The sequence below is a fragment of the Neodiprion pinetum genome, chromosome 4, assembly GCF_021155775.2.
Source record: "Neodiprion pinetum isolate iyNeoPine1 chromosome 4, iyNeoPine1.2, whole genome shotgun sequence".
Classification (NCBI taxonomy): Eukaryota; Metazoa; Arthropoda; class Insecta; order Hymenoptera; family Diprionidae; genus Neodiprion; species Neodiprion pinetum.
The window spans coordinates 33763229-33785921 of NC_060235.2; the positions used below are offsets into that span (position 1 = coordinate 33763229).

Below are 22693 nucleotides of genomic sequence, written 5' to 3' on the forward strand. Positions count from 1 at the left end.
CATAACATTATACCGATATGTATGTATGGTACGCCATACTGGCAGAGTCTGTGGCTGCGATTAACGTTTGTGGAAAAATAACAACGATACTTGAACCGTAATCACTGCACAGCCTACGTCTTCATTTGCCATAGATTTCTTTTTTCTTCTCTTCTTATTTCACATCCGTGCCGTTATAAATTACTGAGAATATATAGGTATATATATATATCAAAGGTTGTTTTTGCACGCATTCTAGAGAACGCGCCCGGCGTCTGCAAAACAGTTTGTTTCTGGCTCAGCAATCGGTTTATACTCGTTCGCTAGCTTATTCGCCAGCTGTAGATGCTGCGCATTTATATTCGTGTGTATAATACGGTATGTTAGAAGCTACGAAAGCAAGGAAGAAATCGTATTATAGTGAGATATATGTGAACAAAAAACCTGCAGGAAGCAAGAAAATTTCCCCTGTGACTAGAGATCACGCGATTCTACAGGATCGTTTTATTTTTCTATTTTTTTTTTTTTTTGTTTTTTATTTTTTTATTTCCTTTTTTTATTTTTTTTTTTTTTTATCATCTTTTCTCTCACACTTTCTCTGGTTCACGGTTACACGCTAAAAACCAGAAGGATAAGTCGCGGTGTAAGATAATCGCGTGTAAAGCGTCGAAAACACTTTTTTGTCCGTTGTACACTTTGCGTTCGGTTGCACGCTGGGATGATTGTCACTTGACATATTTTCAGCGTTTCGATATTATCGGTCAAACCTACTTTTCGAAAGTCAGATATTCCGCCATGAATTTATCGGCTTATCAGTCGCAAACGAAGTACGAACAACGATTGCCCCGCATAGATATATGTATGTATAGTTCAATCGAATGGGATTGTGTTTGACAAACGTCGAGTCGGCTCGCTGTGCCTCCGCAGTCACTTCCTTTTCTCCCTTCAGTTTCTGGGCTTCCCTTTCTTATCACACCGCGGTATCGTTAGGCTTGTCATTGTCATTGTTATCGTTATTGCCTCCCCCTCCGGTCTTCTCTTCCTGTCGTTATTTCCTATTGTTGCCCAGTTTTCGCGATCCATTCTGCTTTCACGTCGGACGTGGCTGCGGCTATATGCGGTGATATATACCTACGTACATACATACATACATACATACATACATACATACATACATACATACATACATACATACATACATACATACATACGTACGTACGTATATACAGAGCACGCACCTCGGTAGAAAAGTAATTCAATCTTCTGTACGGTCGGCACCGGATACCTACACGTGTTTCCTCGCATCCGTTGTTTTTTTTTTTTTTTTTACCACCCCACCGTCTTTCTTTCTACTCATCTCATCCCTTGTCCAGGTCGTGATTAGAGCGGAAGCGTGACGACTAAAGGGGTTACAATTAAGCTTCGCTACGAATTAACTCCGACTCCGCCATTTCATCTCCGAGCAAATTCCGTGCTCCACTGTACACACAAAAGGGTTTTCTCTGCACACCTAAAGGTAATTGCGATCGATGAAAAAAAAAAAAAACAAACAAAAGTAACGAACCAGAAGCTTTTCGGCGATGAAAACTATACGGATATGCCGAATCGGTGACAAAATTTTTCCGAGTGAAATTCGGTTTATGCTGCATCCCGCTCAAAAATTAATCACACCGTAGGTACCCAGTAGCCGTGGACTTTCTTCCTCCAGGCTCCGGAAACTCGCTAATTGACAATTATTTACTCTTTTGTTTTCACTACCAAAGTTATCCGGGAATCTCGTTCCCCCTTGAAGGAGGGGGGAGGGGGGCTAACCAACGACGTCAATTCACCAAAGGACGACTGGGATTAGCCATCCTCTGCCTCCTCTTACCACCGATTTATTTCCAAGTCGAACACTCTCGAAAGCAAAGGGCACACCCCCGGTTAACGAAACGATCAGATAAACGACCCAGAAGCTAATAAAATACAGCCAGCCTATTTTTTTTTTATTTCGTCTCCACTGACGGACGTGGCGCGGATTCACAGCATATTTATCTGTACGAACGGTTCTTATCGTGATTTATTTCAACTCACCGCCATTGGTCATTACAGTATGTTAAATATTATTACCTACAGCGGAGTAGGCTGTACAAAGACGTGTGTATAGGTGAAGAAATACGTTCTGCGAAAATTCAGTGAGAAGCATACAAGGTAATATGAAAATTGAAACAATTTTTAGATAAATTACGTTTTAATCTGTACGAAAAATTTGAGCCACGTTAATTTTGTGAAAAAAAAAATGTCTACGAGGTTGAAGTTAGCAGCCAGAATTAGCGGCCAAACATTCTAGTCTTCATTCGAATTAGGTAGTGAAGTCTGAAAATCAAAATTTTGTGAAATACCTTGAACCTTCAATACTTTTATGGAATTATGATGATAAAACTGAACTTCGTTTTAAGTTATACACGCTCAACACGTTTGTTTGCCAAATCTGGCTTCTAGTTTCAGATTTATAAACTGTCTCCGATTGCCAGATCGCTAGCAAAAATCAAGAAACTCGGTTAATTCTGACGCTGACAATGAGTATAGGTTATATTTCTGATCCATCCTAATTTCTGGCGCTTTATTTAGTAGAAATTGAAAGACACGCTTACGGACGCATCCTGTAGAAATACGTATATATCTACCCTGGTGAAAAGCTTGCGAAGAAAATTGGCAGAGTCATTCTTGTTCGAGGTTCGCGAGACTCGAAGGCAGATTATAGGCGCTTCTCGAGGAGCAATCTGACCCGAGGCTTGTGCTGACCTGCTTCAAACAGGAATAAGTTGTTGCGCCGCTGGCCAACCTGCCAAATATGGTGACCAGTAACGCGTATGACTACTGGGTGCCACTGCCACTGCAGCGTTTCGCGTTTAAACGAGCAAATGGAAACCGATGTATGCTCGTCGTAGGAGCAGACAAACCGAGGCTTGAGTTTGCGCACCTTGCGTAACGAATTTGTCCTTCGTTTAGTCCTTTCGCTCGACGCGAGGATTGGAAAACCGCGATGATCGTACGGCTCGGTGTCCCCGTCGCTTGTACGACTCCAATTAATCCGGATTTACCTCAAAAGGTATAAATTTTCCAACTTGGATTTAACTACCGACGAGCGTAAGCCCCGCGTACCTACTTCTCGTTTAACAGACGGAAATCGCCGAGTTGAACTTACTTTGCAATTAGGCAGTTTTCAATTTTACACCGTAAAAACCGACCAATTTACCAGCGAAATTAATTATGGCAGATAATGAGAATTGGAATTGTGAGTAAGAACGGAATATTCAACGATAAAGCGTATCTTATACTCGCAGCGCAAGTTTCGGAGTCACTTTTGCTAGTTGATTATACGCAATTTTAAACCTTATCCAAACGTCGCGCCACTCTGTTAAAGTCTACGACGCCTCAATTTGCTTTTCACCGACTCCGCGGTGCGTAGGATTCGGAGCTTGTACGATGCTTTGTTAAACTTTAAATTCACTTTGGAACCAATGGCAGTTGTCAGGCACATCGTGTCGGTTCGCCATTTCATCTTGTCGGAATTTCTTGTGTTCCGGATTACCGAAGCACCGTCACAAACACCATTTCAGATCAATTTGCGGGAAAATTGAGCTCTGTCAGAAATTCGTGAACTTGCAGATAGAGAAGAGGAAAAAAAAAGAGTATTTTTGTATCCCTCCCACATCCTCGTCTACACTCTCGCAGATTTGCTTGGAACAAAGGTTTTCACGTCGGTTGATTAATTAACTCGTTTGTGAACTGTGACGCTGGTATAATAAGGTGTAAATATATGAAATATACTTCGGAAGGCGAGACGGATTAACAGCAATTCCCACGAGAAAATATATCCAGTGGAGATGCGGAAGCATATGGGCTATTCCGCGTCAACCGGATCAGTCATCTCTCAGATATTTTTTTAATTTGGCATGTGGATTGTGTAAGGGGAGTTAGATTTTTGTGCCAAAGCGCGAATCTCATAATGCAAAATTCGATTTTTTATTAACAATAACAAATTAGACTCCCATTTTTTTCAAAAATTCATAACTTCGGCAACAAATTAGATACAATTTTTTTTTTTTTTTCAAATTACGCGGAAAGCTCCATAGAATTTAAAAAAAAATACGAAATGGTAAAAAAAAGTTGTTATCAATTGTTTATTTAACAATTAATTTTTCAAAGATTTTTAAAACAGTGACCGACACGATCAAAAAATTTTTTTAAAATTCTGACATGTTCCTTGAACTGTACTACAACCTGTGAATTAATTCCAGAGGGGTGTTTTTCTTCGTTTTCGAGTAAAAAATCATTAAAGGTGTCGATGCGCATGAAATTGCGGCGCGTCGAGTCTCTACGTAATGGCGGGCGGCCGGTTGCCGTCCACCGCTACCCCGCGGCGGCGTCGCGGCGTTATTTTAGAGTCATTTTCACGATGTAGGACATGATTGAAAAATCTGAAAAAAATACTGTACCTTCACAAGGCCTGCTCAAAGCGATAAGTGAAGTTTCAAGAATGTGTTTTTCACCGTTTTTTTATTACAGAGATTCAAAATAACAGTTACGCACCATGAGAGTGCACATAAATGATAATAATTACATAACTTGCTACTTATTTTAGTACTTATAATCACCCCCGAAGATATGTGGAAGCTGCGAAATGAACGCACTTACAATTATATATTTCATACAAATAAATCGCTTATTCTATGGATACAATCTATTAATCTTTGATCAAACTGGGCATTAAACTTAGAAATGTGAGCAAAGGTTTTCGTCATAACTTACATGGCTATCTTAGCGCATAGATTTACGGGTAAATGACTCATCAGAGGAAGAGTAAACCCTACATTCTACAGTTTTTATAGATAGAGGTAAAAATGAATGGAATCGTCGAGTGCCTTCAACCGTTATTGCTTGGTTCAATCGCGGCTTCAATAATTTTTCATGTTCTTCGTGTTCGCTGTTGCTGCAGAAGTCAAATGCGATATTTTTTAATGCACTCACACTCCATTCGAATAATTGCCTTGGAGTCAAAATAAGATTTTCATTGGGCCGCTGTAGGCTTGCACGTGCAGCAAATCTTTTCACAGTTCCACCAATGCCATCACATGGACTTTTTCCATGTGACGTTGCAAAGAAATGCCATTCAGCCTCGACATTGAAGTCGTCAAAATGATGAGTCAAATTAATGAAGTTGCTTTTATTTTTATATTGTGCACTAGCACCGTCAGTAAAATAAATCATTTTCTTGATAACTTCACTACCGAAGAACTCAAAAAGCTTACCGATTAGTTTCTTCTGAAACAGATGGACCGCGACTGTATTATGTTGTAGATTTTCTGATATGATAACGAAGCTTTTATGCTTTAAGTCCTCATTTTCAACATAATACACAACAAAAGGATGGATGGTAGCTTGATTGTTATTCCAGTGGAAGCTTTGAATTTCATCTTGAACAACAAATGCATAGTTTTCAGCAAAGTCACCCAAAACTAAGAACTCCCCTGGTTGTAGACGATGTTTTCTGTCTTTCAAATATGCACTTTGCTGTTTAGCAATGAAATCATGTTTCTTGAGGGCTATCGTCTGTTCCTTTAGCGTCTCGAGGAACGTTTCCGTTTCTTGCGTGATCGTTTCTAAAACAGATCGATCCGTATGAGTCCACCGTTTGTAGCTAATACTTTCTACGAAATTATCGTCGAATAAACTTTCCATTTCGTGTGTAACCATATCAAAACTTGGACAACTACTACAATCACCGAGATAGCACAAAGGATTTGGAGAGTCACACGATATCTGTTTTATCAAATCGTGGTACGTTCTTTTGAATGTCTGACAAATTGAGCTAACCGCCACCAACATAAGTTTCACATTCTGGTGAATTTTGCAAACACAAACTGTATGTGTTCCTGTTGGTCCAGCTAAAATACACTGCTTTGGGCGGAGTTCCGCGAATTTTGTAAATCCAATTTTATCATTCGGATGCTGTTGCTTGAACGCGGCGTAAGCTTCCTTCAGATCACACAAAACAAGTCGTTTTTGGACTTGATGTTTTGAACCATCCACATCGCGAAGAGTGACAAAATCTTTCCGACCAGGCATGATCCGACTTATTTCATCAGAACAGTAAAATTCCACTACATGAGAGACAACATCATCACAAAGAGTGCGAGATGGTCTTGGATCTGGGGAGGATCCAAATCCACGCTCACTTTGCAATATTTTAGCTTTACGAGCCATTCTATATGAACAATCAAATTGTAACTCCAATTCTCTGATGGACCAACTACGAGGAGTCATTGTGAGATATTTAATTTTGTCCGCGACACACTTCGCGTTGATAAACAATTCTTTCACATCACACAACAATTCTTGCCCGATATCATTCTCAAGAAACATTTCCACACTGCTCTGTTCACTAATTGGTGAAGGTGAAACAAGATCGTCACCACTCGCATAATTATGATTCATATCACTTACCTCGTTTTTATCAGATGGAGTAATTGTGTTGCATTTGTACAATTTTATTCGACAATCCATGCACACATATTCTCCTAGGTCCGGAAACTTTTTCCGTAATGCTGGTGTCACTGGCTTTACCAAATTTCGCACCCAATTATGGCCAACTCTTTGGAAAGGATTACAGCACCGTTTCACATCTGTTGTAGACATTGCTTTCAGAAATGAATTACTTGTGTGAAGAATGAGACGATGTATTGCACTGATCGCTACACTGGTATTCGATTGAATGTTATGCATTTTGAAATGCTCGAAATTTATACTCGTTCAGAATAGTGCTTCACCCACCCAACAACTCTTCTGATTGGTTGAATTCCACCAATGGGGCTAACATAATGAAGGTGCATTTCAATGTACCTGACTTTAGCCAAATGACCCCTTCGCGGAATCGAGGTGGTGACCCGGACTACCTGGATAATGAAGGATTTAGGTGACGCATGCACAGGTGGACGTATTCCATATCCTGGAATATAGTGCTTCACCCACCCAACGACTCTTCTAATTGCTTGAATTCCACCAATGGGGCTAACATAATGCAGGTGCAATTCAATGTACCTGACTTTAGCCAAATGACCCCTTCGCGGAATCGAGGTGGTGACCCTACCTGGACTACCTGGATAGTGAAGGATTTAGGTGACGCATGCACAGGTGCAGGTATTCCATATCCTGGAACAACACTTGACCTGTGTTCGTAATTCATGTTTGAATCATAATGCGTCATAACAAATTTCGAATCTCTGTAATAAAAAAACGGTGAAAAACACATTCTTGAAACTTCACTTATCGCTTTGAGCAGGCCTTGTGAAGGTACAGTATTTTTTTCAGATTTTTCAATCATGTCCTACATCGTGAAAATGACTCTAAAATAACGCCGCGACGCCGCCGCGGGGTAGCGGTGGACGGCAACCGGCCGCCCGCCATTACGTAGAGACTCGACGCGCCGCAATTTCATGCGCATCGACACCTTTAATGATTTTTTACTCGAAAACGAAGAAAAACACCCCTCTGGAATTAATTCACAGGTTGTAGTACAGTTCAAGGAACATGTCAGAATTTTAAAAAAATTTTTTGATCGTGTCGGTCACTGTTTTAAAAATCTTTGAAAAATTAATTGTTAAATAAACAATTGATAACAACTTTTTTTTACCATTTCGTATTTTTTTTTAAATTCTATGGAGCTTTCCGCGTAATTTGAAAAAAAAAAAAAAATTGTATCTAATTTGTTGCCGAAGTTATGAATTTTTGAAAAAAATGGGAGTCTAATTTGTTATTGTTAATAAAAAATCGAATTTTGCATTATGAGATTCGCGCTTTGGCACAAAAATCTAACTCCCCTTACACAATCCACATGCCAAATTAAAAAAATATCTGAGAGATGACTGATCCGGTTGACGCGGAATAGCCCATATACGAAGCTCGGAATATTGTCGAGGAGAAACAAGCCCTCGTTAAAGTCATTAGGGAAATCTGTTGAGTGCCTCCCGTGCGGCGGCACAATGTTCGTGTGAATTTCTTATATCATATGGAATACCCACGTTTAACCAGAAAATATGAAAGTCTGTTCCGTATCATATTAACGATCGTGTTTTCTGCTTTTTCATTTTTTTTTTTTAACTGTAAATTGTATATAATACGTAGATGGACATTGATGTCTCGAGTTTCTTCTATCAACCGCTCTCATTCTTTTCCTTGAAACGAAAACGCAACCGTTAAATTTATGTTCGAATTCAACACGTTTATACGCGCGTTAAAGATGAAAGATGACTTTTGTAATTTCGCAAAGTTTTTTCTCCGAGATAAACGAGAAATTACACTTTCCTATGTTTGAAAATATATAGCGCGAAAATTAGGTATGGTAGGTGGATATTACAAGCGAAGGTAAGAAGAAAAAAGATTCAAACTTTTTTACAACGAGGCAAAAACTTGCGGATATTTTTTTTTCCTTCGTCTTTTTTACTTTCATTTTACAAGGTCACGGCGGTATGGAATATTAATACAGAAAAGTTAAATCCTTTGCAAATTTTGAAAACATCATCCCTCCGTACATGTGATCCGAATTACCGTTTATCCAATCATCAAACCATTGTTTGCGAAAACGCGAAAGTATAATTTTCCGTCGCTCGACGTTGCATCCTAGCTTGTTTAAATTCTTACTTTAACTGCTAATATTATGCTCGTGAAAATTAACTCATACAACCCTTGATCGTTCTTCGCAAGATCACACATCGTTCGCACCTACGTAATTCAGTTAGACTCAATCTGATCCATGGCGGTAACAATAGGGCGCAAAACAATGTGGCAAAATGGAAGATCCATCGGTTTGTTCCAACTACTTGTTAATAAGAGATTATTCTCCGGTAAAAGCGCAGACGCAGTTTATCTGAATCTTCGCCGCTCGATTGGGGAACTGATTTACCTATGTTACCCTCCGACACCCGTCGTGTCAAACAAAAGTCATATTCTTACTGTTCGATGGAAATCGTGTATGTTGCCAAGGCGTTGCTACATGCCTAGCCTCGCAATTTTCAAAGACACCGTCTGTCTCTTCCGACTTCAGGGTAACCGAGACTGGAACTCAATTTTATCATACAGAACTCATCAATAGTTGTATACAGTACCAAGAGCACGCTGTGTAGACTGTGTAAATCGAATGTTCGGGAATTGTTCTCGTAATTCCATCTGAAGAGCTATGCGACTGCTGTCTTGCGATCAGAAATTGAAAAAAGTAATTGTACGTTTGAGAAAAGTCACATCCCATTCAAATCTCAGGTACTCCAAATCCCAGATCCTTAACTCTGAACGATATCGATTTTTCCCTCTCAAATTATCCAGTAGACTCCTTTTCCTTTTACGCATAAGTACTTATAGGGCGTGTTCGTACTTGCGGAGGCGATAAGTTGCCATATCCATCAAGCAACCAGATCTACAACTCCCTGCGTTGAAGTTCCACTTAATCTTCTGTTTCAGTCAGGATGCAGGGGCGTCGATCACAGAAGTGTCCCAAGTCGAGGCGATGACTTGTCCGGATGGAGACCGACGAAGGTGCGGAGCCCCCTGGGGCTTGGATCAACTTCCTGTTTCCTGCCAACATGTTAACGGACCGACGAGACGCGCCACTTGAATCCTAACTTAAACTTAAAGTTCAGCATCGATTCGCCCTCGAACACGTGTCCCAGCGAATTGATTTAAACGGGACGAACCCAGATGACCTACTTCTGGTGCATGGCCGACGAAATTTCCTCAAATTCATTTATTTCCGGCGGAATCGAACCGTGAAACGAATTCGATCGAAATTGTCGACGTACCAACGTCACTTCAAAGGATAACTGAAAACTGGTTTTGCTTCAGACGGTGATTAAAAAGGGATAAAGAAAAAAATATACGTACGAGTTGATTCGAGAGATCACTTACTATACATTACATCGATATGTAATACATCGTCAAACTACGAGTTGTATTTTTAAAGGATCGGAGAAGTGATCGGTTTCTCAGTGTCACCACAAGCGAATAATTACTTTTCAAAGAAAAGTTTCTGAAATTTCAGCGAGTATCAATATTTGCCAATATTACATCTAAAACCATTGAAACTAATTCCCCCCGAAAAATGGCGGCTCCGGTGATCGAAAAGAAGCGTTTCTTCTGTCGAGAATGGGCCTTCATGAAGTTGTCACACTGCTTGGAGCAACGACCGGCCTCGAAGACATGCGGTGCTCTGATCGTCGGCGGTCCCGGAAGCGGAAAAACCGCACTCTGTGCAGAATTGGCGTGGCCATCGTCCGGTGCCGGCGCCCGTCACCAACGAGCGCTAAACAGAAGGCTCTTGGCCAGACATTTTTGCCAAGCGAGAAGCGAGGCGTCTCTGTCGCCGGCACAGTTCGTCAGATCGTTGGTAGCCCAGCTGTTGCAAGCCAGCACCGACGGCATCCACCTGTCGTCGCCCGCCTCGCCTACTCCCAGTACTGGAACAACGTCACTCACGTCAAGAGAAGCCGTCGCAGAATCGTACGCCGACAAGCTGCGTACAGACTCTGAAATCCAGGCGGCTCTACAGCCAGACGTTTTGGACCGCGACCCCGACGACGCCTTGAAGAAGGCTCTGCTCTTTCCTCTGCTGGAGGTCGAACCGCCAAAAAACTGCCTCTTTTTACTCGTCGACTCGATCGACGAAGGACAAGTACTGAATCCTCCCCAAACCGGGACTAGAGACTCGAGACAGGAAGGCGACAATGTCAGCAGGACGATAGCCGAACTACTCGCTAACCATCATCATTTATTTCCTCAATGGCTACTTCTTGTTTGCACAGCGAGACGACAGAGCAAGACAATCTCGCGGATGTTCACGGGATTTAGAAAAATCAGTCTTGATGATCTGAGAAAGTCGCAGGTCGTCAGGGACGTACAGCAGTACATTCTGGCGAGACTCGATCAGGAGGATGCCCTGCGGCAACATATCTCCAGGGACACGGCGGAGATGCTTAATCAATTGCACATAAAGAGTAACGGCTGTTTTCTTTACTTGGAAAAAGTTTTGGACGGCGTGGCCGAGAACTTTATCGTGCTACGGGAAGTTCGCGAAATCCCGGGAACACTCAACGGTCTTTATCTCTGGCTGTGTCAACGTTTGTTTAGCAGAAAACAATTCGCCAAGGTTCAGCCTCTCTTAAATGTGATTCTGGCTGCTAAATTGCCAGTCACTCAAGAGATTTTGTACAAGTGCGTTTGGACCGCAAACACCTCGATCACAATAGAAGACTTCAATCGACGGCTACACCTTCTTCGACGTGTTATTTCGGTTTCCAGAGCCGGTGCATTGATGCTTTTTCACCATAGCTTTGCCGAGTGGCTTTTAGACGTGAAACACTGCACCCAAAAGTACTTGTGCTCAGCTCCCGAAGGCCACGCAATGCTCTCAGCTTACTACACTCTGCGTGGTCCGGAGTTAAACTCCGACGAGATTTGCGTCCTTGGACAGCATCTTCAACGCTCCATGACAAATCTCAACGCAACAACCTGTACATTAGACGCTCACACGCTTCAAGTTTTATGGATGATCGGCAGTAGTGCACCGATTGAAAATTGTTACTTGGACAGCTCTGATTGCATCCTCTGGCCAAGGCAGGACACGAAATTGTTAAGATTACTCGTTGATGCCGGAGCTAAACCTTCGGAAAAAATCATTGAAGAGGATACGATCAGGGACGTCGTTTCTACTAGTCAGGTGAGTCCTCGAACTTCGTTGTTCGAATTCGTTACGTGTTTACGTACAGTTGACAACCCAATTTGAAATATACGTAATTCCGGTCTTCTCCGAGTCTATAGTACAATTTAGCCACTTACTAGTCATGCATCCTGGGGTCCACTCACACAAACGTATCCGATACACAGATAGCATCGAAACAATTGCAGTATGCATCGCTAATCTTCGTTCGCGATAAGATATATGGTAGGCTTAATCATTCTTCACTCTTGTCGTGTTTTGACTATCGAGCAGTTGTCTACGTAAAATGTGGTCAGTACTGTCCTGCAAGTACACTTTCTAAAGATCTTCGGACTGATTAGTGAAACAAAACTAAAAGTATCGCTCATTCTTCGATTTCATAAGTGTACTGAAATCACAAAAACTCTTCAGGGTTTATTCACAACAATGAAAGTGATGAGTTATACTACAGCAGTATCATGTGTAAGTTCTTATTACTGAATAAGACCTTGGACTCACTATTTAACACCGTGTGAGACTTATCAGTCATCGACCAAAAGTTTTATCCAACTCAATGGACAAGAATGTGCATCGTAACAGTGGCTAGTTTGCGTTAGAAATTCAATGCGAGTCAGTCATTTTTGAAACAGGATTGCAGACTTTGTACTTTAACATGTAGTTCAAGTCATCTCCTAAATCAGGACGAAAGTTTTTAAGCTAGATATTGGTGTGTTCATTGAAACGCGGAAAATGGATCTTAAAATTGAATTATCTTATTACTGTTTGAAATCGAAAAAGGTCTCGCAGGACGTTAGTCCAATGGAAGAATCTCTGGGTGAACCGTTGACCGAACTCCTTGGGGAGAGCGGGGATATCAACCAAGCAGATTCCAGTGGCCGTACCGTTTTACACACCCTAGCAGCTGATGGCAATGCGTCTCTTCTGGAACTGGCTCTTGCTGCTTGTCCACAGGTAACGATAATGTTTCTTAATTTCCTAACGACAATCATCGACTAAAGGCGTAGAACCGTATAAGAGATTGAATTCAATGCACATGCCTGTTTGTCCACACGTCAGCATCGGATCCGTCCGTCGCTCTTCCTTTACATTCGAAACACACCTACTTGAGTAATTTGGAATCACCTCGTTTTGATACCCGATCTTGTAATTGACGGTATTCTTGATGGACTTGTGCGATAAGTATTTAATATTCTCACAGGCCAAGCTCGAAGCTACAGATCGACACGGTCAGACACCTCTGAACCTTGCAGCAAGACATGGCTACGCTGATGTAGTGAGAGTTTTACTTGCAGCTGGAGCTAGCGCGGATCATGCGGACTGTGATGGCTGGACCGCCCTGAGGGCAGCCGCCTGGGGCGGGCATACCCAGGTACAACTACAGCCATGTCACTCCTCGCACATCCTCAACAGTGTTAAAAGTACCCCCGATGTAGTTAGTGTTGGTTTATTTTATTTCGTTTTTATTATTGTGGTTAATTTTTTTGTTATTTTTCTAATCACCTGACTAAACCTATTTGGTACCGGGTATTGGGTACGGAGCTCATTTTTGTCCCAACTGCGGCTGAATTCAAAATTGTGGAGATTCAAATTTCAGCTGCGTATTTATCACGAACGTGCATTTTACAAACTAATAAACTGTTATACTGTTCGAATACTCTTAGGATGGTTCAAAAAATAATTTTACCAGTGGTAAAAGCAAGGGTTTGTTTTTTACACTTCCTTTCCAATTTAAGTCTGATAAGCATTGCGAAATAAAACTGAATCGGTACAAAGTAATATGGTTTGTAGGTGCGCATGGATTCTAATTGGTATTTCCGCAATTAACGTACGACAAGTTTAATAAATAGTTGAACTAGAATTAAGATGATTATTAATCATTTTCATGCCTGCTACGTACATGCTTGTATTGACAGCTTATTGTTTATTGAAGCTTACGAATTATAACAAACCTGCATTAACATTCACACTAATGCTATTCATGTGTACGTACCAGATTATATAGATATATTTTCTAAGTTCATTAATTTTTTTAGTTCCTTTCTTCATATGCCTACAGATAATAATAAAAAATTATTTATGGTAATCGGATAATGATCAATTAATCATGATAAATTATGAAATGCATAATCAATCGGCAAGATATAGAAATAGTTGACAGTCTGTCAATCGTGTCTGTTGTGTTTTTTTTTCTATCTCCATACCTACCTGTTATTTCATGAAGCAAATTTCAAACAATCAAAATTCTCATTGACGCAGGTTGTCGAGCAGCTTCTAGACCGAGGGGCAATGGTAGATTGTGCAGATTGGGATCAGCGCACGGCTCTCCGAGCAGCTGCTTGGGGTGGTCATGAAGATATCGTCAAAGCCCTATTGCAGCATGGTGCTGATGTTAATAGAACGGATGACGAAGGCAGAACCGCCTTAATCGCAGCTGCTTACATGGGTCACAGTGAAATAGTTGAACACCTCCTTGACTTTGGTGCTGAGATTAATCATGCAGATAGCGATGGTAGAACAGCGCTCAGCGTTGCAGCCCTTTGTGTTCCAGCCAACCACGGTTATGCCAAGGTATCTAAACTTAGGATTTACCATCCGTCCAATCGAAGGTTATGAAGGAATAATCTATAGTTTCCAATTCACTTGATTTGTCATTTTCACGCAATTTTGTGACTCAGATTGTTATGTAATCGTCTAATTTTAGGTAGTAACGATACTCTTAGAGCGTGGTGCTGCGGTAGATCATCAGGATAAGGATGGCATGACCCCTTTACTAGTTGCCGCTTTCGAGGGTCACAGAGATGTTTGTGAACTACTTCTGGAATATGAAGCAGACGTAGATCACTGTGATGCGACAGGACGAACACCGCTTTGGGCAGCTGCGAGCATGGGACATGGATCAGTTGTAGCATTGCTGTTGTTTTGGGGCTGCTATGTCGACAGCATAGACAATGAAGGAAGGACAGTACTCAGTGTTGCTGCAGCTCAAGGTGGCACCGACGTAGTTAAACAGCTCCTTGATCGAGGTATCTACCGTCATTGTAATTTGAATGATTTGCTACACCTGTAGTTGGATCATTAGCAACATCTTCGTATATAGATAAGGTGAACTGTCTGTAGCATTAGATGAAAGGTTGTAAAGTTTTATCACTTCTACCAGGCTTGGATGAGCAACATAGAGACAATTCCGGGTGGACACCGTTACACTATGCTGCTTTTGAAGGACATATCGATGTCTGTGAGGCATTGTTGGAAGCTGGAGCCAAGGTCGACGAAACTGACAATGATGGCAAAGGTGCGCTAATGTTAGCAGCGCAAGAAGGACACAGCGCTCTGGTAGAAAGATTGCTACAACATCACGGTGCTCCAATAGATCAACATGCACATGACGGAAAGACTGCTTTGAGGTATTGCAATAGTAAATTTTCCGATCTATCTCTTCGATGTCGATTAATCAGTTTGAAGAAATGAAATTCCAAAAATTCCATTGTAAAATATAATAATTTGATTTAGTAACAAATGCATTGAAAATTTTTAAATAAAACTTCTAAACGTCCTTGACAGCCTAAACATCTTCAACTCTTCTATACTTACAGATTAGCTGCACTAGAAGGCCACTATGATACAGTTAGAGTATTACTAGCTCACAGTGCTGACGTTAATGCTAAAGATGCTGATGGAAGAAGTACTCTCTATATTCTTGCATTGGAAAACAGATTAGCTATGGCTAGGTTTTTATTGGAACATGCGCATGCCGATGTTGAAAGTAGAGATTCTGAGGTGAATATTATTCTAAATAATTATTTAGTTCGTATCCATCACATATTTTAACTCAACTGTACAATACGTTCTCATGTATGATATATCGTCCTACCTGTTTGAGTTATCTGCAAAAACTAATAACTGCAATCTCGTGCTTTCTTTTACAGGGAAGGACTCCATTACACGTGAGTGCATGGCAAGGTCATGTGGAGATGGTGGCTTTGCTACTAACTGAAGGCGGAGCTGGAGTTAATGCATGTGACAACGAAAGGCGAACTCCCTTACATTCTGCAGCATGGCAAGGCCATGCAGCTATTGTCAGACTTCTTCTGGAGCATGGGGCAACACCTGATCATACCTGTAATCAAGGTGCAACTGCATTAGGTCTGTCTGCTTTTATTATTATAATCTTTTTCTAAACTGTTTCAATTCCAAACTGATGCTAGCCAATATGGATTCGTTACAATGTAACCAAATATAGAGATCGCCAAAAGAAGCGTTAAAATGTTATAACTGTTCATAACAATGATATCTTTCTGTAATTGAAATATGAATCTCGTAGGTATTGCTGCGCAAGAGGGTCACGAACATTGTGTCAGAGCGCTTCTAAATCATGGCGCTGATCCAAACCATTCGGATCATTGTGGACGAAATGCTATTAAAGTAGCTGCAAAGAGTGGACATGACACAGTTGTTAGACTGCTAGAAGAACATACGGCGAGTCAAAAGAATTTGAGACCAGGAGTTAATGGAGGTCAGTAACGCTATATTATGGCAAAATTCTTTATTGGATTTATGTGACATAAGGTTGTTTTTTCCAGGTGGAAGCAGCAGTGCCACTTCAGTCACATCGAACTCCACTGCTGAAACTAAGCCATCATCAGCTATTCTCAATCCGTTATCTACCCAGTATAGCCCTGCAGAATCACCTGATTCAACCAAGAGAAGAAGTTGTGTATCACTTGGTAACAACTCAAGTAACAGCAAATCGAGTAGTAATTTAACGGGCAGTACCAAGAGTGATCAAGGAAAGTTTAGTCAGAACTCAATGGTCAACCAGGTAATTAAAGTAGGTAGCCAATCACCTCATAATTTTTATTTAATGTACGTTATTTGAATGAAATAATTATTTCTCACAAATCATCCACTGTATTACTTATTCCACATACCAATAATCTAGCCTGCATTACCCTTGAATACTTCTTCTTGCAGGCTCCGTTATCTTTTACTCAACAACTACAGCAGTGCTCTAGAGGAGCGAAAAGTCGTCCTTTAAGTAAACTATTGTCTCCGTTGAAAAGCGAGCCACAAAGTCCTATCTACGCATCTCCGCCACATTCTCCGTTAAGCGACAGTTTGATCCCATATTCACCAACTAATACGAGCCCACCCAGTGCACAAACTGCAGCGAGTGTGATACAAAGTCAATTAGGTGTATCTTTGTTGACGGCTAATCAAAGTATACAATATAAAGCTCAAGGGGGAATGTACAATCACGCAACCGCGATTTATGAGCCAATAAATATAAAAACTGAAATTATTGATAGAAACGACGGTACAAAGCCGTTTGACTTGACCAATGAAATGTTGGGCTTAAGCATTGGTAAAGATAAGAAAAATGGACATGACGAAAAACGAAATTCCGCAGATACTCATTTCACACGGGACACACACATGAGAATAATATTAGGTAATAGCGGTGCGGGAGTCGGTAGAAATGTCAAACACATACCGGAAAATACTCCTGGAAGGTGAGCTCCAACACCTTTGGAATGTCAACATGTATTTCTTTCCACGTATAGCTGGCACACTATTCTGATTAAACATTAACGTTCCCTTTCATTTTCTAGCGGCAGTAATCCGAAACCAAAACGTAATGGGCTTGTATCAAACCCGGCTATGAGGCTAGTTGCAGGTGTAAGAAATGGTATTGAAAATGCTACGAATAGAAACAAACCCATTACTACAAGAGTCAATGGATTTCAGTGGAAGGCGGAGACACGGAAAGAAACTCCATTATAGGAGCAGGTAGAGTTTTGCGGGAAGCTTATTTCTAATTTTTTTTATTTACTGTATGTATTAGGGGCTGCTTTAAAGTTTCCAGAATTAATATATTCTTTGCATTAAATTTTTTAAGTAATTTTGCATCAACTTGCTAGATACGTGCATTTGCCAGATTTGGTAACTTAGAGACACAAAATTCATGTATTCTGTGTAAAGAGTGGCAAAAATTCGCACATTTCCAAACAACAATCTTTTCTGCCAATTTCCAGTGGACAGTCATCCCTCATCCACACTGTAGCCTTAGCTTCTTCGCAGTCAGGAATTATACGTGAAGTTGTCTACAGATTTTCAAGAAGCACAAGGCATGGCATAAAAACAGTACCCGGCCAAAACATGCAGACAGCTTGGGAAAAATTTTGAAAGTTGAAGCAATAGTGTGCTTTAATTATCCGTAAGTTTCACAGTACCCCAGAAAATTACAAATGTTTATTCAAAAACCATTCTGGATGCTTTTGAGATGCCTCTATTCAACAACAATATTATAATTTTTTTAATTTCTTCAATTCAGAGAACAATAGGTAATTTTTTCTTTCCAGGCTTTTCAATTTGTGATGCCGCAACCGGGCATCACAAATCGGTACCACACCTGGAGAACATTTATCAGCAAAAAGCGAAAGTCGTTGAATAAATTCTTCTCCTTTTATTTGAGCAAAATCAAATTGTCTCAAATAAAAAGTGATGAAAATAACACGAGATGAAAAGAATAAATGGCAAATAAATATTGAGCAAATATTACCTAATACATAATACCAAATATTAAATTGCATAAGTAATTACGTATATAAAGTTAAGAAATATAATCTTACGTAAAAAAAAACTTTGTATAAAGGTAATGGTAATGAAATTCTGTACTGATCTCACTAATACTACATATTGATATCTACTAATTATATTTTGAAGAGGATAAAGAACAAACTCAAATTATATATGAAATATTGCAAAACTTTTCTTACAAACACGGGACACATCGTGAATAAATATTCGACAATTTGAAGGAAATTTGAGAATAATAAGAACCGTGAAAGAAACGAAAAACTTCTCAGCAATCAATCTTCCTGATGGAATGATTACGATGTTACGATGCAAAAGCTGCTTGAAATACGTAAAATTATGGCCTAACTCCGACACGGAACTGAGCCTATATGTAAATAAGTACAAGTTATTTATGCATTGTGCACAAAAATCGATCGTATCTATTATTACGTCACGCTGTATGTGCAATTAGAAGTAGATCAACCGAACAACTAAATTGAGAAATTTCTATTGTATAACTGTATGCACCAACGGAGAGAAAATAACACCTGAAAAATATTGAGTTGTCTATCACTGAATGGGAATGCATCTGGAGTTTTTATGCAACGTAAGTCATGCTTCACACTTTTTATTTCAGATACTTAGCTAAATACATTATTATTATTATATTACGTGTCATAACAGAATTTTGGAATTTTAAGACATCACATTAGAAAAGTTTTGCTGTGCCAATCATCTCTGTACTAAACTCAACTGGCCCTTTACAGTTCAATCTACAACCACTCTATTCTGCCTTATAGATGCTCTGATCGCGATGTCTCAACGCTGGACACTCCGCTAACTTGCTTCACATTCCACCTCAAACTAATTATGTAATCCAATTGAAATACGCGAAATAGATACTGAACCTACTTTTTACGGGAGCTAACCAAAGATTACCAACAAGATTAAGAGATTAAACGAAAAAAGCATTTAATGAATGACCCCCGAAGTAAGAAATTTTTTTTGTTAACTATCAATTATTTTTTTTACTGTTTAAGAAAAAACTCCATCTTGCCTTCATTTATAAATAAATTTAAAAAGCCTTGCGGATTGAAGATGATGAATGAAACGGAAAAATTATTGAAGAATTGAACAAAGTTTGCCTACTTGCGAATTAATAATTATTAACTTTAACAATAACGCAATAAAATTATAAACGACCTTTAGATTAACATTATATATAAATATTTCTACATTACTGTCGTAATATTAAACGTCAATTCTTTCGTGTATTAGAATCTACTCTTATATTATACCACATAAATTGGCATCCAACAAACAGGACTTTAGATCTGTGAAATCTAATAAAACTCTATTATGTAATACTGAAAAATTGCCTGAAATTAATGTCGATTTTAATACTTTCTGAATCGTAGCAATTCTCGGATCCTGCAATTTGCAAAGGATTTCTATTTTCAGAATTTAGACCCAACGCATATGTCCCATGGAACTATACATATAGAAAAATATTCCATTGCTATTGATGATATGTAAAAAATTAATTTAATAATCAATAGTACTTGAGTACATGATAATTATCGATCTGGCAAGGTTTGTACTGTTTAGAATTTAGTAGTTGTTGCTATGACATTGACATAATTTCATGGAATTGAGTTTTTATATGATCCGTACTTATAAAACCCTTACTCAGTAGTAAACATAGGTAAATTTCGTTTGCCATCAACAAGACTCAAAGTCTATGTTTGAACGGAAAAAATAATGATACGTAAAACTTTCTTCTATAAGGTTTAGAAAAATATTTTGAATGTTTAGAATATGATTTAATATCAAGAAAGTGTAAATCCAAGGCCTACATGTAATAACGAATATATATTGTATTTAATTTTTCGTAATCACATGGCAAACGATTTAATTTAGAATTAGTAAATAGAGTATTTAATATCTACTGACCGTTTCTATCGTATGTTGAGTATAGCTTTAATTACGTATAAATGTTGGTTCATGCTAATTTTAACTAAACGGGATGTTAATAAAAGTTAGCATGTACAACAAATAACTTCTGTGTGATTTTTTTTAGGTCAAGAAATGTGATTTAAATGATGCTAAATTGAGAGAGTAAAAATTTTTAGAAACGAGTTACTAAGAAGAAAATAGTATAATTAGTAAAAACCATTGTTAGCAAAGTTTAAAGTAGTTTAATAACTATTATTATGATTACTAATATTGTAAATAACTAACTAAATTATTATTAAAAGTGGTGTTCGGTTTAGCGCACCCTGTAATATGAAAATAGTAAACGGAAAATAAAACCTTGTGTTAAACTGAAAATTTGTGTTCATATAACAAACTGTAAATCGTAAATATTATCTTCAGATGAATACAACAACAGTGTTTCCGAAAGTGAAAGAATGTATTATAAAGTAAATGATAGTGATCTTCCTCACATTGTATAAATAAAAATCATTGTGCTGTTTAAATTTACTTTACCAATAATCGTGGATATATCGTTCGATATATTCAACAATTAATTGATAATATACAATAAGTAAAAGAATTATCTATTAAAAAATTGAACGTATGATGCACTAAGATTTTTTTTTACTAAATAATCATCGAATTCGTATTTGGTTCAACTCCTATCTGAAAAAATACCATGACTTAATTTTGGTAAAAAGAAATGACATATTCTTCAAGAACACATCGTTGAAATTGGGGCATTTATTCAATTGTGACTCCTACGCATAATACCTATAAAACTTATCACCCAGATTTAATGTACCAAGCTTCTGTGCTAACAAGAAAGAACCTTACAGTGTTTAACTTCAATTGCAATGAAACTGCAGGTTTGTGGGGAAGATCAAAATATTGAAGATACGTTTTTGGATACAAATTGATATTGCATTTCACTTAAATTGTTGTCTCGCTTCTTTCTAACTGTTGATGTATTGAAGAATACTTAGAATTCAAATAATTCTACTGAATAGCTTACACACAACCATGAAATCAGATATATTTAAAAAAATAGAGCTCCATAAATATTCCTCTTAACACATAAATATGCCAAGATATGGATGGGTGATGGAGTGTATGTGCAGTGAATAATTTTTGAATTGTTACTTTATACAGTGACATAACAGTACATAGATACTTTGTGACCAAATATCTCACATTCAAGATACGTGTAAATTGGTGAAAATCACATCAAAGACTCATATCTATCTTATCTGAGTTTAAAGAGGAATTTTAAAGAATTTATATCTTTATAAGTTTGTAAAATTATGAAATAATTTTCTTACAACTAACGATTAGACATATGCATCCCACTTGATGATGAATTTTAATTTTAATACAATTTACGTTTTTCGCTTGATCAAATTGCATACATCTAAAAATTTAAAAACTTGGTCAGTTTCTGTAGTGGATGTTTAAAATGACTTATGAAATGAGAAAGCATCATTGCCGCAGTGTCAGAAAATGCAGCTAATAATAAAAAAAATTGTAGGTGGTTCTAGTACTTTCACCGCTACATACATTTTGTCGTTGATCAATTAACAATTTAATTTTATCACCATGTTTTGGTGGTTAAATTAAAAACTGAGAAGGAAATTTTTCCCATTTAAATGAATCTTCTTTGCCGCCATTAATTTTTTTTATCTTATTTTTCACTAAACAATGTATTACATTGATCAATATTGATATTATTAGGTACAACAAAAGGTGCTATGTATCGCTCATTCGCATATTAACAACTGTTATTCAGTTCGTGCTCTGACAGTACTCATCATTCAAGACGAGACTGAAACCCGAAGTAGTCAATTTCAAGCTTACATATTACTTATTTTTATCCCCTATACAGACTTGTGAATATAATATAATAATTAAATTCAGGATAGTTTCAGCGAATTTCATTCTCACAAGTATGATCAATCCTTTGCTTTGAATACTGTGTTGTGTTGTGTCCCTAATTCTTTGAAAGATTCAAGATGTATTGCAGGAGTGTTTACCAAATTCACCTATGGAAGTAGGTAGTAAATGATGTAAAACAACTTGGTGCTTTGTGTGTTTGAAATCAGTGTACTTTAAGCCGATAGTATTGTTTGCAGAATTATGAAATTGTCTGCGGTGACTGAAAAAGCCTTGCAAAATCATTTATGGTCTGACTAGATTGTGTTTCGCGATATTATTGTACGCAGTGCACAGTTGAACAACTTATATTTTACAAAACGGTCAAGGTTTGATCAAGCTCTCCCATTTATATTCGAAACCAATTAATTTTTTTCGATTGTACAATGGTTGCACACTCGCAATATTAACTAAAAAGTGTTGTGATATAAAAAAAAATTAACAACATCTCGACAAAAATTTGCTTCGAAGTGCATTGAAAATACA

The 22693-nt window shown here is 38.5% G+C and overlaps 1 protein-coding gene across 10 annotated transcripts in view; it reads left to right on the top strand.

Moving 5' to 3' along the window:
• Positions 1-20781, top strand: part of LOC124218085 (ankyrin repeat domain-containing protein 50-like) — a 141364-nt gene extending 120583 nt beyond the window's left edge. For 3 of the 10 annotated variants that reach the window (XM_069134959.1, XM_046624484.1, XM_046624488.1), the window contains 14 exons: positions 9475-11725; positions 12503-12676; positions 12924-13157; positions 13982-14293; positions 14427-14748; positions 14883-15129; positions 15319-15502; positions 15652-15868; positions 16047-16238; positions 16306-16553; positions 16697-17235; positions 17335-17512; positions 17758-17939; positions 18085-20781. In XM_069134959.1, coding sequence (XP_068991060.1) covers positions 10112-11725; positions 12503-12676; positions 12924-13157; positions 13982-14293; positions 14427-14748; positions 14883-15129; positions 15319-15502; positions 15652-15868; positions 16047-16238; positions 16306-16553; positions 16697-17235; positions 17335-17506 — 4455 coding nt within the window. In that variant the 5' untranslated portion in view covers positions 9475-10111 and the 3' untranslated portion in view covers positions 17507-17512; positions 17758-17939; positions 18085-20781. The remainder of the gene's footprint in view (positions 1-9474; positions 11726-12502; positions 12677-12923; positions 13158-13981; positions 14294-14426; positions 14749-14882; positions 15130-15318; positions 15503-15651; positions 15869-16046; positions 16239-16305; positions 16554-16696; positions 17236-17334; positions 17513-17757; positions 17940-18084) is intronic. The other 7 variants (XM_046624487.1, XM_046624489.1, XM_046624486.1 and 4 more) reach the window with 7 other exon arrangements.
• Positions 20782-22693: the final 1912 nt, after the last annotated feature.